Source organism: Macaca nemestrina, chromosome 4 (assembly GCF_043159975.1).
Source record: "Macaca nemestrina isolate mMacNem1 chromosome 4, mMacNem.hap1, whole genome shotgun sequence".
Classification (NCBI taxonomy): Eukaryota; Metazoa; Chordata; class Mammalia; order Primates; family Cercopithecidae; genus Macaca; species Macaca nemestrina.
Genome location: NC_092128.1, coordinates 87,291,079 through 87,308,099, shown reverse-complemented (window position 1 = coordinate 87,308,099; position 17,021 = coordinate 87,291,079). Strand labels below are relative to the sequence as shown.

General features: G+C 38.0%; 1 protein-coding gene and 2 long non-coding RNA genes across 4 annotated transcripts in view; 2 read left to right on the top strand and 1 right to left on the bottom strand.

Annotated features, from left to right (window-relative positions):
* The window catches only part of LOC105475625 (leucine rich repeat containing 72), a 52,551-nt gene extending 42,530 nt beyond the window's left edge, over positions 1-10,021 (bottom strand). For both annotated transcript variants that reach the window (XM_011731048.2, XM_011731049.2), the window contains exons 1-2: positions 9,800-10,021; positions 4,334-4,407 (exon numbers count right to left, since the gene is read on the bottom strand). In XM_011731048.2, the coding sequence (XP_011729350.1) occupies positions 4,334-4,407; positions 9,800-9,889 (164 nt within the window). In that variant the 5' untranslated portion in view covers positions 9,890-10,021. The remainder of the gene's footprint in view (positions 1-4,333; positions 4,408-9,799) is intronic.
* LOC105475624 (uncharacterized) overlaps positions 6,350-17,021 on the top strand; it is a 41,406-nt gene continuing 30,734 nt past the window's right edge. The window contains exon 1 of the long non-coding RNA XR_003016585.2: positions 6,350-6,696. This is a non-coding gene — a long non-coding RNA (uncharacterized lncRNA). The remainder of the gene's footprint in view (positions 6,697-17,021) is intronic.
* LOC105475623 (uncharacterized) lies at positions 10,122-15,896 on the top strand. Its single transcript, XR_003016587.2, has 3 exons — positions 10,122-10,226; positions 13,741-13,830; positions 15,689-15,896. It is a non-coding gene; the product is annotated as an uncharacterized lncRNA (long non-coding RNA).

Sequence of the window (17,021 nt, the reverse complement as noted above, 5' to 3'; positions counted from 1 at the left end):
CTTACAGATCACATATCGTTATCTGTTTATCAAATTCTTATAGATCACGTATTGTGTGCCAGGTACTTTTCAAAGCATAAAAATATCAATATTTACTATTATTACAGATATTAATTCATTTACGGTAAAATTTTATCACAATTATTTTTAACCTTGGGATGCTGAAGGAATAATATTTTTCTAATTTTTATAAAAACATACATTTTTTGAAAGCATGCAAACATTTCTAAACAAAATAAACCTTTTTTCACTAACTTTTTATATTGAAAAATGTCAAACCTGAGAAAAGATGAACGAATAGTACAATGACCACTTGTATACCCATCATAATTTTTAACATATTGTCACATGCTTATCCTATCTATCTAATTTATATATTTATTGGTTGATAATTTTCTTGGTGAATCATTTGAAAATAAATTTGCAGGCTTATTGCAGGTGTCTCAGCTTAAGGAGTTCATCTTGTGTATCTCCTATATCAGGGCATTGTCCTGTGTAACCAAGATACCATCCTCACACCTAAGAAGATGAAATGGAATTCAGTAATTTAATCTAATATGCCATTCATGTTCAAAGTTTCCCTGTTGTTCCTACATTTCCTTTGGTGTTTTAAAATCTTGTATCCCATTAACATTCATGCATTGCATTTGGGGTGATGTAATCTTTGAGTCTTTTTAAAGGTAATCATCTTCTTTCCTTTTTCTCCCTTAACATTAGCTTTTTGGGCTGGGCATGGTGGCTCACACCTGTAATCACAGCACTTTGGGAAGCTGAGGTGGATGGATCACCTAAGGTCAGCAGTTTGAGACCAGTCTGGTCAACATGGTGCAACCCCGTCTCTACTAAAAATACAAAAATTAGCCAGGGGGTGGTAGCACATGCTTGTAATCCCAGTTACTTGGGAGACTGAGGCAAGAGAACCACTTGAACCCAGGAGATGGAGGTTGCAGTGAGCCGAGATCGTGCCATGGCACTCCAGCCTGGGTGACAAGAGCAAAACTCTATCTCAAACAAACAAACCAACCAAAAAACATTAGCTTTTTGGAGAGTCCAGGATAACTGTCTGGTAGAATGTCTTACATTATTGATTTTTTTGGATTGTTTCCTAATGATCAAATGCAAGGAAGATCATGTCTACTTCTCAATTACATGGGTAGTAATTACTGAATCACATAAGGATCCAAATGATGTCAGTCTGCCCCACTCTTGATGAAGCTAAATTCAGTCATTTGGTTAAGAGGGTATCTGCCAGTTCTCGCCACTATAAAAGTACAAATTTTATAATTGGAAAGTCATACATGAGGCAAATATCTGAGATCATGTGTATATCTTGCTCCCTGACAACTCTTTACTCAATCGCTTTAGCTTCAATTGATGATCCTTATCTGAGCCAATAGATTTAGGATTATAAAATGATTTTCCTAATGTTCTTATTCTTTTTACATTATTAGCTGCTATTCTTATGTAATGAACATCTGTTCCCTCCTCTTCTATCTCATTCATTCTCCTCCCCATCTTCCCTGAATTTTCAAGTTTTTTTCTTAATCCTTTATCACTTAAAACAATGATCAAATTCTCCCTTATAAAAGACATTTCAAGCAAAATCGTGTGTCTCTTTGATATGTACCATTAGTTTTTGAGCACTTCCCTGGCACAACAAAATATTTCAGATTCTTCCAAAACAACTTTTTTTTTTCTTTCTTAGAAAGGGTTTGGCTCTGTTGCCCAGGCTGGAGTGCAGTGGCTCCATCTTGGCTCACCGCAACCTCCACCTCCTAGGTTCATCAGATCCTCCTACCTCAGCCTCCTGAGTAGCTGGGACCACAGGTGTAAACCACCATGCCTAGCTAATTTTTTGTAGAGACAGGATTTCACATGTTGGCCAGGCTGGTCTCAAACTCCTGGGCTCATGTGATCCACCTGTCTCAGCCTCTCAAAGTGTTGGGATTACAGGTGTAAGCCACCGCGTCTGGCCTCAAAGCAACTTTTTGTAGGAAATTTGTACAAATAATAATACATTCTCCTCTCTCACTGTAGATATGTAGCTTATTTCAGGGAAAGAGTACTTGGACCTTGGGGCACCGTAACTATTGCATTGGGTGATAGTGAGAGTATGTTAACTTCATCTGTTCCTACGGTAAATAATAAAGAAATCATTACATGGCTACATTAGAGTATCTCATGCCCCACTCAGAGGATTTCCCATAAAAGTTATTTTATTTTATTTTATTTTATTTTATTTTATTTTATTTTACTCTATTCTATTTATTTTATTTTATTTTTTGAGACTGAGTCTTGCTCTGTCTCCCAGGCTGGAGTGCAGTGGTGTGAAAGTTGTTTTAATACACTAAAACTTTAAAGTATTAACTGTGTCAAGTTACTGTCATTAATTTTTTTGTAACAGTAATATCAATGTTGAATTTTCATTGATTAGGAAATATAATAAATTTATGTTTCATTTTTCTTTTTTAAAATTTAATTTAAAAAAAATTTTACAAGCCCACATCTAATATCATATAAATTCACTTTTCAAGGATACTCTAACTATTTCATGTCAGAAGGGTTTATTCTGTACATAAACCTGTCCGAAATCAATAACAAGCTGTTACATTATAAGGTGAGGCCAGTCAAAGGATAAATGAGAGGTAATTCTACTAATGATGGCTATGACTCATGCTCACAATACTTGTCAACATCCTGTTACAATGTATGTTCTCCATGATCACTCAAGAACACGTCAATAAGATGCTTTCCATTTCCCAGAGTCAACAGAAACTTAGGCAAATAGATAACTCAGTATACTAGTGTATTGGCATCTGGACTGGGAAATAGTTTTTGTCCACAGCTGGATGAAATGGTAACTTAGTATCCTCAAAATGTAAAACGTGTTTTCTTTCTCATAAGCAGACCATTAATTACCTACTGTCAGGTGATCAATATCTCAAATTTTCTAGTATTTTAAAGCTACTTTTATTATCTTCTTACTGTAGTGATCAATAGTATACAATTGTCAAAATCATGAAAGATGCAATCTTTTGACCACATGAAGTATTTATTGTTATTTTAAAACTAACTGACCTATATCGAGTGGCTCAAAGCATGACCTTAAATGTGTCAGAATGCTCTACCATACGTGTTCCATACTAAATGTATTTTTAAATATTTCAAACTCGTCATGAATGTATTCCTTTACTACCAAGAGATTCAGAGTCCTTACAAAGATAAACACTTTTCTCTGTACTGATAAACATAAATATTTATTTATGATAAAATATATATAATAATAAAGGATTTCTCCAAATTGCTAGAAATAAAAGTGATTAAATTTGTTGATAAACTAAAGCATTTTCTTTACTGGAAGCCTATTTAAAAATAATACACAGAATTCAGAGGCATTAAAAAGCACAAAGTAAGGGGGACACAATATAGGAATAGGGTCACTGTGCTTAAAATGCAAACTTCAGTGTCACTTATTGGCCAGTGAGAACTGCGGTATCAGAGTCTAATTTTATTTATAACTCCCTCTTCCTCTCATACCTGTGTTCTATCTCATTCTACTCTATAGAAAAACCCAATTTGTTGTCTGCCCCCTTGAGGAGTTCGAGTGGAATCAAAGTGGGCTGTTGATATGCGAGAGGGATTTTTCTACTTACCAGTAAAATTTGTATGGGGATAGGTAGAGGTTGTAGTACAATGGGGGTCATTATCATAGTATGTGGTATAATGATTCCCAATAATAGTAATAATATTAACCATACTAATGCTCATTGAGTGCTTACTGTGTGCCAGTAACTTTGACTAACTTTTAGTAACTCACCTAAGCTTCACAACAACCCTGAGAATGAGGTAGTATAATTATACCCAGGGAATATCGTTGCCAGATAAAATACAGGATATTGGGCTACATTTGAATTTCAGGGAAACAATGAATTTTCCAACTACTGTGTGGGACATACTTACATTAACTAAAATTATATTCATTGTTTCTATGAAATTCAAATTCAACTGGATGTCCTATATACTTATTTGTTAAATCTGACAATCCTAATAGGGAGGTTGTACGACATACCCAAGATCACCCAACAGGAAGAGACAGAGCTGGGATTCAAACAGCCTGTCTCCATAATCTTTTTTTTTTTTTAAATTAGTTTCAGTATTTTGTCTCTCCAATAGAAAACTGTGGACTCCAGGAAGTGGTAAAATAATTGGAGTGTGGTTGCCTACCCAGTCCTTGAGGGGCAAAAATGGAAAGGAACATTTGAATCTGTGAAACATTTTAACATGATCATGATAACATGATACTCTTTCATTTTGTTATGTTAAGTACACTTACTTTTTAGAAAGGAACAGCTCAAAGACATCAGCATCCCTCTTGTGGCCACGTATCTTTAGTTGATCTTCAACTGCCTGATAACATATAATTAATCTGTCAAACTACATTCCAGTGAACAAAAATGCTGAGGCATTTGCAGTCAATAACAATAATGTCTACAAGAAGATCAAAAGAAAGGTGAATATGGAGATAACCATTCTAAACTGATAAATTCCAACACTACAATTATATATTATTTACTCATTTTTGTGGTTGAATTTCATTATCCTTAATCCTAGGCACAGATGTTTAAATAATTTTTAATCAGAGAGAAAAAAATATGCATGTGTACATATACACCAAAAGCAAGTTTTTATTCTCTATGAGGCCAGGTAATTTGGTCTTTAAAGAACTATTCTTAAATGTTTCTTTGAACATGAAGAATTAGTATTTGATAGGTTTCCTACAGAGAATTCGCCCAGTATAGGGTTGGAGGTGGAAAGAGTAGGATAAAATGTATGTTATTATAGGACATTCTTTTTGTGCCTATCACATTATGCTTGGCACCCAGTAAGTTCTCAAAAAATGTGAAATGAATGAATACATGTCATTTTTCTCTGAACAAATGAATAAATACATTTTCCCTTGCTTGGCAAGCAACAGTGACTTCATTTTTCATGAGTTGCTAACATACTCATACTGTGAGAATTTTTGGTGGAGAAGCAACTTTTATTCCCATAGCTCTGTTTTAAAAATAAAACTTTAGCAACAGCTGTTTAAATGCTTTGCTTTTTTCTTTTAAAGTCCTTTGCTAAATTATGAAATAACGTTAATAGGCCACATGACCTAAAATAAGATGAAAAAAGTAAAGTCTGTCTGTAATTTGCCATGAAAAAGTAGAGCTAACAAGACGTGACAAAAGTGAAAAGTATAATCATTGCAGTCCTGGAATCTGACAAACATTGTAATTATCAGAGTCAAAACAATCACTGAATTTTAGCTGGGATTTGTTATGAATGGTGAGGTTATAACTGACTTACAAATCTTTCTGGGTGATATATGAAATTTTGACAGTAGTTTTGCTATTTGGTAGAGGACTTCAATAGGAGTTATATTTAGTGCAATGAACGTATTTAAAGAAATGAGGAAGGTAGGTATCCTAGTGATGGACAGCAGCTGCAAATGTATAGTCCCGAACCTCCCTTGACACCTTGTTAAGCAAGCTGAATCTAGGGACTTGGAGCATTCATAGGCTCAGGGTTAGGCATTGCCATCAGGGTGCTTTGTTATCCAGTTACACAAGCCGAGCCTGGGGCTTGGAAAAACACATTGGATCAGGCTTAGACATTCTCATCTGGTTTTGTTTTGTTTTGTTTTGTTTTTTGAGAGAATCTTGCTCTGTTGTCCAGGCTGGAGTGCAGTGGCATGATTTCGGTTCACTGCAACCTCTGCCTCCCAGGTTCAAGCAGTTCTCCTGCCTCAGCCTCCCAAGTAGCTGGGACTACAGGTGCATGCCGCCACGCCCAGCTAATTTTTTGTAGAGATGGTGTTTCACCATGTTGGCCAGGTTGGTCTCGAACTCCTGAGTTCAGGCAATCTGCCTGCTCCAGTCTCCCAAAGTGCTCGGATTACAGGCGTGAGCCACCACACCCGGCCCTCATCTGGGTATTTTAACTTAAAGATGTCAACTATCAGCCTCTACTATGTACAGTCAGTCACATCTTTGCATAGTGTTTGGGGTGGTATAGCCCAGTCAAAGAAGAATTAAAACTTGGCAGCCATCTATTAAAATTATAAATGTGCTTTAAAATTGATGCAGCCATTCTACCTCCAGGACTCAGAAACACACAGGTGCATACACCCAGACAAATGTGATTATCACTGCTTATTTCAGCATACATTTTCTGTGGTTGTGAAATAGTCCCCATTAACTGGAATGCAGGTTAAATTGACATGTGACATCACAATGGAATACTGTGAAGTAGTTTCCAAATATAGAGAGGTGGTCTGATGGCTAATTTTATATATAAATTTGACTGTACTATGAGATGCCCACATAGCTGGTAAAACATTATTTATGCGTGTGTTTCTGAGGAAGTTTTTGGAAGAGATTAGCACTACTATTAGTGGACTGAGTAAAGAAGATCACCCTCGCCAATGGGGGTGGATATCATCCAATCCAGTGAGGGCCCCAATAGAACAGAAAAGCAGAGGAATGTGAATTCATGCTTTCTTCTGGAGTTAGGACATCCATCTTCTGCCTTCAGACATCAGTATTCCTAGTTCTCAGGTCTCTGGGCTTGGACTAAACTACATTACTGGCTCTCTCCTGGGCTCCAGATTGCAGACAGCAGATTGTGGGACTTCTCAGTCTCCGTAATCAAGTGAGCCAATTCCTCATAATACGTCTCTTTCTATATATCTCTATATATCCTATTGTTTTGTTTTTCTGGAGAACTCTAACTGATACAAATAGATATCTAGACATCTAAAGATATCTAAAATATATTTATAAATAAAAAGTAATTGGCAGTATAATATGTGTAACAATCTTTTTGTTAAAAGTCATATTTATATGAGTACAAAATGCACACACTTCAAATTACTAGCAAAAGTCATCACTTGAGATCATGAGGGACTTTCACTTTCTAGGCAATATTTATTTTTAGTGATGTGTTAGTATTTTACAATAAGCATATATTAATTTGATAATCAGAAAGTAATGCACATTTTGAAAATCGTAGCCATAGAATGAATATTTAAAGATTTAAATCAAATTTCAAAAAATATGAGGTGAAAGGGAAATTGAATGTATCAGCATAATATGTAAATCATTATCATAGTTATTTATTTACACAAGTTTTTGTCACAGCATGTTTCTTTCCAATCAATAATTTTACATGAATCTGGTACAAAATATTAATATCAAAGTACCAAGAAACATGAAAATGTGCCAATTCACATTTCAGTGAATCCGTGGTGGAACAATTCCAGTTCCCAGTTAACACACAGCTTCACTACTACCATATGCCCTCATCTAAAGGAATTCAATTAAGTTTGCCATCTTACAGGGGCACAGTTCGTGGTCCCTTAAACAAATATGATAGTAACATTCAAAAAAAAAAAAAAAAAACCAGTATCTGCAAAGCACAATATAGTGAAGCACAGTAGAAATGAAGTATGCCTGTACTGTTAGCCCAGGCACGTTGGAAGATTTCAGGGCACAACTAACAGTCAGGCTGGGCCTTGAGAGGTGAGGCGAAATTAGAAACGGGATGTTGGTGGAAGAGGAGAGTAAACACACAAAACAGAAGAAGCAGAAGAATGTATAAGGTATGTGGGGCTGTACAGCCTTTGGCTGAAGTAAAATGCATGTGGAAGGCTATTGTGAGAAATAAGAAAGGTGGGTTGGGGTCATATTATTTATGCCAACTTTGAAATTTAGGCTCAGAACTGTGTACTTAATCAGTGCTCAGAGAAAACTTCTTCAGGCCTTGAGAACTCTAACTGAACATCATTTAATTTTATATGATATATAAACACATGTATATGTACATATATATGAAATATATATTCTAAGTAGCTGTATGGTAAAATTCATGTAAGAAAGTCTAATTAAGGATAACAATGTCAATGCTTTTACACAATATCCAGTATCAAATTATGTCACAAACACTTTTCCTCCTTCTCCGTTGGTGCCCTTGCTTTGTTGGTACCCTGAAGGCACAGAACTGACTATTGGGTGATTCAGCATTGTGCTCACTTCTGGGGGAATAGGAAGATATTACTGGATTTTTGAACTGGAAAAAACATGTGACAAAGCTAGGCTTCGGGAAGATGACTCTAGCAGTGATGTGTATGGGGGCCTGGGGTGCAGTGAGAACTGCAGACAGGAAGCAAGGCTACCTCTGGGAAACAAAGTCCACCTGCTAAGGAACCTGCCCTAGGGTGGGGGCAAGTGTGAATGGGCAGTGAACAGATATGACATGGGGCATGTTTAGGGAGAATGAATGGGAACTGGCAAGTAAAAGGAGGCAGAGAATTAGCACGAGGGAAGTCACAGGTGATGATGATGATGATGTGATGACTTGATGAGAAAGGTGACTGGGAGGGAAGACAGATGCAGCTGAGAAATGCTGAAATTGAGGCCATGGTGGAACATACTGGTCAAGGCATCCATCAGAAAGCTGCAAGGGTAAATGTGGAACTCATCAGAGATCTCATCCGGGCAGCTGTGCTGATCTGATGAGTCAGTTAACCTGAGGAGAGTGGGATCCAAGGAAGATCACGATGAAGTGTCTTTCCTTTCATGGAAAGAAAGGAGAGGGAAACATGTTGGAAAGGAGACAGAGGAGGATCGTTGTCAAGTGAGGTAGAAAAACAAAAGGACAGTGGGAGGCAGAGGGGCATTTGAAGAAGGTAGAATTTCAATGTGCAGCATTGTTTTGGCTGGTGGAGGATGTCACTCAGAAAAGGTACTGAATTTAGAGGCCTGAATATCAGTAGCTTGAAGAGGGCGAAAAGTTGGATTTCAAATTAATTGGTCAGCCTAAAAGGAAAATAAAAAGAGGCCATCACAAAATTGGGATGTGAACAGTTCTAGCACGGGGAGAACAGCAGCTGCTTCCTCCACCGCCCAATGCCTGAAGATCTAGAATCAAAGGGAAAAAATGTTTGAAAATGGTAGGATTATTAAATCCTAGAAGAATAAGGTCAGTATTAAAACCTATAGAAGAAAATGTCCTCTCTGATGATAAATTCTTGTACCTCCATGCAACACGCAGGCACAAGTTAGGACTTAGTGTGAAGAGCTTTCAATTCAACACAGAACTCTCAGCCTCCTTTAATCACAGCAGCCCCCGTCTTTGCAGATGAGTCAGAGAACTCCAGAAAGCCTTGCTAGGTCTCACCTGGCACAATTCTGAGATTCTTTTTCCCCACCCAAATATCCAAATATTCTTTTAATCATTATTTTAACTGCTCTGGACTATGCTTGTAGGGATCATCAAATAACGTTTCCTCTTCAAGGTGTCGATTTGCACTTGCCGGGAACAATATATTAGGGATACACACCCACACCCACACCCACACACCCCTGTTGGAGAATCAAGACTGCAAAATTTACTTAATCTCCGTTTCACTTAATCTACAAACCACCATAATTATATACGCAGCAGATGCTGAGTGGTAAAAGGTCAGTGTAAGTCTATTAGTGTGGATCGGAAAGTTCTCAAACCCTACCCAGGAGATTAGGGACCTCTAGCCCAGGCAGAGTTGCTGAGGGGGCTTTGCCACCGCTAAACGCTGTTCACATTCCAATTTTGTGCTAGACTCCTTGTTCTCCTTTTATGTTGACCAATTAATTTGAAATCTGACCTATCTCCATCTTTAGGATACGGAAATTCCCTTCCAAAGTCAGTATCTGCCTGGAGTCCTCAGGCAGGGGGGCAGAGGGGCTGATGGCTTGAGAAGGCAGGTGCCGCTTACCCGGCGACTGCTCTGTAGGGCAGTTTCGGACGCCCTCCGTAGGCTCCAGCATCGCAAGGCACGGGGAACGGGGTTCGGGTCCCAGGACATCAGGACACACGGGCCGCCGGCAGCAGCGGTGATTAATCCGGCCTCGCCCGCGGGTGGCACCGAAGAGAGACTTGGCTTGGCGCGCAGCTCATTGTTCTGTTACCAACAGTTACCGCATTCCGGTTGACTAAAAGCCAGTCCACACTGGGAAATATTTGAAGCCAAACGCTGACTTCTGTGACGTTTGCGCGTGTGATTCTGCAACACCCACGCTTGCGCCTCGGACACACGCTTGTTATCTCTGCTCGTGGTGATGCGTGTGGTAGATGCCGGAGAGAGGGGGTCAGCTATGTCCGGGACCAGGAGGAGGTCAGAGCGCCTCAACAGCAGTCACCCAGTAATCATCACTTTGATTCGAGATTTGAATATCAGGAAATTTAGGTTTCTGAAAATTAGACGTGTGTATGGACCACTGGCCTCATGTACAGGGTGGGGGTGACGAGGTGCCCTGCAGAGTCACTGTGGATCTTGACGCAAAAGGAAAAAAGCCAGTACTACTGATCGTGTCTCTATTTAAAAGCTTGACATTTTGTTCATTATACATGTTATTTGCATACATTTTGATTTTTCTTTTTTTAAATATTGTATTAAGATATTTATTTTGAGGCCGGGCACGGTGGCTCACGCCTGTAATCCCAGTGTTTTGGGAGGCTGAAGCAGGTGGATTGCCTGAGGTCAGGAGTTCCAGACCAGCCTGGCCAATATGGAGAAACCCTGCCTCTATTTAAAAAAAATACAAAAGTTAACCGGGCATGGTGGCATGCGCCTGTAATCCCAGCTACTTGGGAGGCTGAAGCAGGAGAATAGTTTGAACCTGGGAGGCAGAGGTTGCAGTGAGACAAGATCAGACCATTGCACTCCAGCCTGGGTGACAGAGGGACACTCTGTCTCAAAAAAAAAAAAAAAAAAAAATTCACTTTGGATGCTGAATTTTTGGTTTTATGGTGCTTCTTACATCCAGATCCAAGGCCACTGCCTTAATTGCCTCACCATAGACCCAGACCTGGGATGAAGATGGGGGTGGTAGTATTAAGGCTCCGGAAGAGTCCAGGTGCACAGAAAAATGGAAGGAACTCTCTACTGACTTTATTGGCTAAGAACAAGTGCATATTGTTTCAGTAGCTGAGAAATCTTTTCTCTGACAGGAAATGGATAAATTGAGCCACTATTTGGCCAATCTTTTCAACCTCGTTTTTTGTTTTTGTTTTTTGAAATTGCTGTCTCCTGTAACTGTATTGGAACCTCTAGCATAGATTATCTTGTGATTTTATTTATATGAGCCTTGTTCCCTCTAGCTTGGGTAACTTTGGAGGCAGGATCCTGCTTAAGACATCTCTCTCTTCTGCCAGAGCCTAACATACTGCGCTTAATTAATGTTGACTGGATTAAATGAATTGGTTTCTTGGCTCCCAATTTGAACCTGAAATCTAGGAATCAAATGTAGCTTTCTGAAATGGGTCAAGCTACTTGCGTTAAAAAAAAATGCTGGTGTTGAAATGAAACATTAAAAAATGTCTCAGTGGGGAAATCAAGCACACATTGTTTCAGTAGTTCTAATATGTATTTGGGGCTGAGGTGGGGGTAAAAGCTCTCCAAGTTATTGCGGAGGGATTAAGAACTATTGTTTAAGTAGTTTCTATCCTAGAAATAAAACTCAAATGAGAGAAATGGTCCACTGAGGAGGCATATATAATAATTCGTTGGCTCATGTTTGCTGTTGATGTGTGTTATAGCATTGCAGATATTATTCATGAATGTGCTACAAGAAAAAAAGGAAATGAACAATACTTGTTCAGTTTTCTACATTACACAAATGTGACTTAATAACCATATGCAAAATAGTTTTAAGGAGCATCTTGCAGATGTAAACTAGTCGCCAGTTAATTTCTACTAAAATCACATCGAAAATTTTTATTCTTTATTTTTTCAGCGTTTTACCTCATATTAAAAAGGTAATTAAAAAAAAAACCCTATTCTTAGGAAAGGAACTCAAGACTCACTTATTATAAGATCTTAATGTGTTCCTTCTTAAAGAAGAAATTAACTCATCATGAAGGCTAAAATAAAGCAAATTTAATTATGGAAGGTCAAGGATGGAGGTTAATGAAGGCACTTTTTGGATAAAAGCTCCTTCCCAGACATTCTCACTTTGGTGACATGAAATTTTTACAAAAGAATTATTCCCAGCAGAGTGAACAGAGAGAACTTTTACCTCCATGGGGTGGGATTATAGCCTGAGGAATCTAGCCTGGAATTTTTAAAATTCATGTAAAATATGCATTCTTCTTTACAATCAATCTTGTTTTAATATAAAAATAAAGCAGTTCCCCTAACTTGCCTCAAATCTTTGTGTAATATTTACATTGAAGCAAGACACCCTGTGTTGATCCTGTGGCTTTACCTCCCTGGCTTGCTGCCATTGCCCGCAGGGGTATGCATACCCCAGTTTGAAAGCTCCATCATATCATGTATATGGATTTGGATAAGAAGAAAGAACCCTCTGCTCCAAGTCAGGGCATGTGGGATTTCGTCTCAGCTCTAACATTAACTACTTGTTGGCCACCTTCAAATCACTTAATGTCTCTGGGCCTCAGTTTCTTTAACAGTAAAAGCTGGAAGTTCAGTTCAAAAAATTTATTATTTAATTCACTCTCCTAGACAGGTAGTGTGTATTGTTTACAGAGTAAAAGATTCTCATACTGATATAGAATAGGTTTTTAAGAACAAGTTTTCAGTGAAAAATATGTGAGAAAAAAATATGCATGTGATGGCTATCGTTAAAGCTACATAATTTTAAAACTTTCTAATTTTGTCTTGAATAATTCCAGTTATCAATCTAGATATTGTTTTGCTAAGTGACTGAAAAATATGTATTGGGTAAAATGATCATTATCACTCATTTTCTACTGGGTGAAATGAGCATAGAATAAACAATATATCGGCCACAATCAATATACATATTCTTATATCACATGTATAAAAAGATATATGTGGCCAGGCACAGTGGCTCACGACTGTACTCCCAGCACTTTGGGAAGCCAAGGCAGGAGAATCACTTGAGGCCAGGAGTTCAAAGCTGTGGTGAGCTGTGATCACACACTTTACTCCAGCTTGGGCAACAGAGTGAGACCCCATCTCTAAAAAAATAATAATAAATATTCAAAATTTATAAAATACATGTTTTTATGATAGTCAATGACCAGGTTATCAAAATTTTCATTGTTATAAGTTTAGGTAAAATAACATCCCATTGTAATTGATAGCTACCATTCTTCTTTTTTTGTTTACATAAAATGCAAATAACAATGGAATATTGGGGGAAAATTTTCCAGGAGTCTCTCCTGTTACTGCACATAAGCAAAGGCACTAACTGCCTTTGGTAAGGACTACACTTTCAAGGATATTTGTATAGCAAATAGCCTTTTAAGATACAGTGTCTATTACAGCTTTGGTAGATATAGTGTCCACTTTCAGAGCAAAGAGTAGGTGTGTGTTTGTTTATTTATTTACTTATTTATTTATTTTTACTGAGCAGTGTAATAAAGATAATGTCTCCCTCACTTATTATAAAGATAATCTCAGGCAGCTTACTGCCCAGTATAAAAGGTCTGGCTTCCTTAAGTTCAAATTTCCTCTTCTGTAACACAACCCACTCTATGTGCCCATATCACCTGACCCATTTCACATTGCCCTCTGGAAATGGTGGGTAGGAGAACTGGTGGAAATACTAATATTCTATCTATGCTGTTACCATGAGTAATAAGCTATCCTTTGTCTCTAAGCCAGAAGTATCATCTTTTGCCAGCATCTGTGAAACTGTGATAGGCTAACTTTTGCTTCTGTGTATATAGGTGGATTTTCAATGAGATTAAACCATGTAATTTGTTCTTCTTCATCCTTCATTTTTCTCTTTACCATCTCATCAACCTCCATCTTTTCAAGTAAGTGTACATAGAATTACGAAATTGAATTGTGGCATTATGTTTCATTGTAATGTATCTTACAGTTCATTTACTTATTACTCTATTGATGAACATATATGTTGTCCAGGTTTTTGCTGCAACAAACAATGTTGTAACACATGTCTTTGCATACCTGGATTACTATTCCAGTAGCTGAAATTCCCTCATGAGACTATTGGATCATATATGATAATGCCCCTTTCTGGATAGGGTATCTTTCTCTATTGGATATCATTTTGTTGAACTTTGCCAATCTAATTGGAGAAATTTTTAATCTCAATGTTTTGGTTTATATTTATTTAGGGAAGTTTACGATCTTTCCAAAAACTTATTGGTCATTTGTATTTTTTTTTCTGTGAATGGTCTTTTCATATTCATTGCTTAACTTTTAACATCCAAATGCCAATGAATAAAGCCCTGCAAGCTGGATCTATAGAGTGTTTGCCGTTTATTTCTTGAAGTCATCAATGGGTAGCTTCAAGTCACCTTGCAGCATCCTACAAAGCTGTCTTCTCTTGCCCTCCTCTTCCTGCCTAATGCCTGCTGCCCTTCAGACTATTGAAATAAACTTCATTTCTCTAAGCCCAAGTTTCCTTTGCTAGTCTCTAGGGTCCATGCCCAGGATGCTATCACCTGATGTTCTAAGTATCAACTTTTTTGTTTTTGAGTTATTAGGGTGGTGGTGGGTTTTGAGCTGATGGGAGAAACACTGTCTTACTCCAAACCCATGTAACACTTTGCCATCAAGGTTCTGAAGAAGCACTGCTCACGTGCAGTTTTTCTTAAGCTCTTTCAGGAAAGCAGCCACTTCCACTTCTTCCATATGCACCTCCTCTCTTTCAAAATTTGCACACAATCTTCCAAATACCTACCTGTATAGGAACACAAAGTGGGTCAGATTTGTAAACATTCCTACACTGTCTGGAAAAGCTAGATGCTTCTAGACACAACTTCAGCTTAACTAAAATGATGATAATAATAATAATAATAATAATAATTTTCAATTCCAAACCAGTACAGCTTCAGTGTGATTTCATATTTCCTCCCAAGAATAATGGGTCCCCATGTCTAAGCTCTGTCTGTCCTCATAAACAGCCACCATTTGCTTATCCCTTGTGCCCCTAGGGGAGCACATGCCCGTCATTTCAGGGTAGAGTGTGAAAAAGATGAGGGGGTAAGATCTCCAGTGGGAACTCCTTCTCCAGTGAGGAGGGCCAGAGCAGCCCTTCTAAATCATGGAGTCAAGGACAGAAGCCTCTAGCCTGAAATTAGAGATGGAACAGAATGCAAACGTCAGATAACTGATGGAAGTTAACTTCCATTATGCTGGAAACCACTGAAAGTACTAACCCTTTCCTCACTTTGCTTAATTTAGACTTGGTGATAATAAATGACAATTATTCTCTGCCTAAACTGACAGAGAAGTCTTGTGAATGTTAGCAGGAATGCCACATATTATCACACATATGATACAACAGTCAGGCATTTGCAGCATAAATACTCTGGAAATATATAGATACATGCATACATAAATATATATGTGTGTGTGCACACACATGCATTTGTGTGTATTTAAATATGAGTGTATGTATGAATGGTATGCATATACATGACCATATACACACATACGTGCATACATGTGCACACCCTCAACAATGCCCTCAGTAGTCTCTGCCTCCTGATTTTCACATTCCTGTCTGATCCCTTTTTCTTGCATGTGGGCTGGATTCTGTTCACATCTAGTGGGCAGAATACAAAGGACAGGATATCACTTCTGAGATTAGGTGATAAAAACACTGTGGTTTCTATCTTGAGCACCTTCTCTCTTGCTCTCTAGCCCACTGTGAGGAAAACCAGCTGCCATGTTGTAAGCTGACCTACAGGGAGACCCACATGGCAAGGTATTGAAGTCTGTGGCCAACAGCCAAAGAAGGCTTGAGGCTTGTCAACAGTCAGGTGAGGCAGCTTGGAAGTGGATCCCCCCAAAGGGAACCTTGAGATAACCACAGTATTGCCCTGGATTGCAGCCTGATGGGGGACTGACTGGAGGCACCCAGCCTAGCAACCCCCAAAGTCCTGACATTCAGAAAGGAGGATAATAAATACTGGTTGTTTTCAGCAGCTACGTTTTGAGATAATTTGCTATGTAGATATCTATGTCGTATATTATTAGTTATTATACATATATGCTATGTAAATTGAAATTACAAATATACGTAAGACCCGAAAAAGACATCTCTCGGGTCAAGCTCAGCTTTTCTCAAAATAATCCTTATCCTTGCCAGTCTATGTAGTAAAAATTTGACAAAATTTCGTACCCAACACTTCCTGGGTTACTATTTAAATCTAGAAAGACAGATTTACTCTTGGAATGTCATCTGCATGCAGCCTCCTATTCAAACGTAAAAATAAATAATTTTTTTGACATGAGATAATTTAGCAAATATTTTTAATGTTAAGTAATCTAAGTTGAATGTTGACTTAAAAAATCATTTGCCAGAATGTATACTATTACCAAGTCAATAGATATTTTTCTCAAAATAATAGATGCTGGAAAGGTTGTGGAGAAAAAGGAGTACTTACACACTGTTGATGGGAGTGTAAATTAGTTCAACCATTGTGGAAGACAGTGTGGTGATTCCTCAAACAGCTAAAAACAGAAGTACCATTTGACCCAGCAATCCCATGACTGGATATATACCAGAGAAATAGAAACCATTCTATCACAAAGACACCTGCATGTGAATGTTCATTGCAGCACAATTCACAATAGCAAAGACATGGAATCAACCTAGATGCCATTCAGTGATAGACTGGATAAAGAAAATGTGGTACATATATACCATGGAATACTATGCAGCCAAAAAAAAGAAAGAGATCATGTCTTTTGTCAGAACACGGATAGAGCTGGAAGCCATTATTCTTAGCAAACTAACACAGGAACAGAAAACCAAACACCACACGTTCTCACTTATAAATGGGAGCTAAATGATAACTCATGAACACAAAGAAGGGAACAACAGACACTGGGGCCTACTTCAGGATGGAGAGTGGGAGGAGGGAGAGTAGTACACAAAAAAATAACTATTGGGTACTAGGTTTTGTACCTGGGTGACAAAATAATCTGTACAACAAACCCCCATGACACAGGTTTACCAATATAACAAACC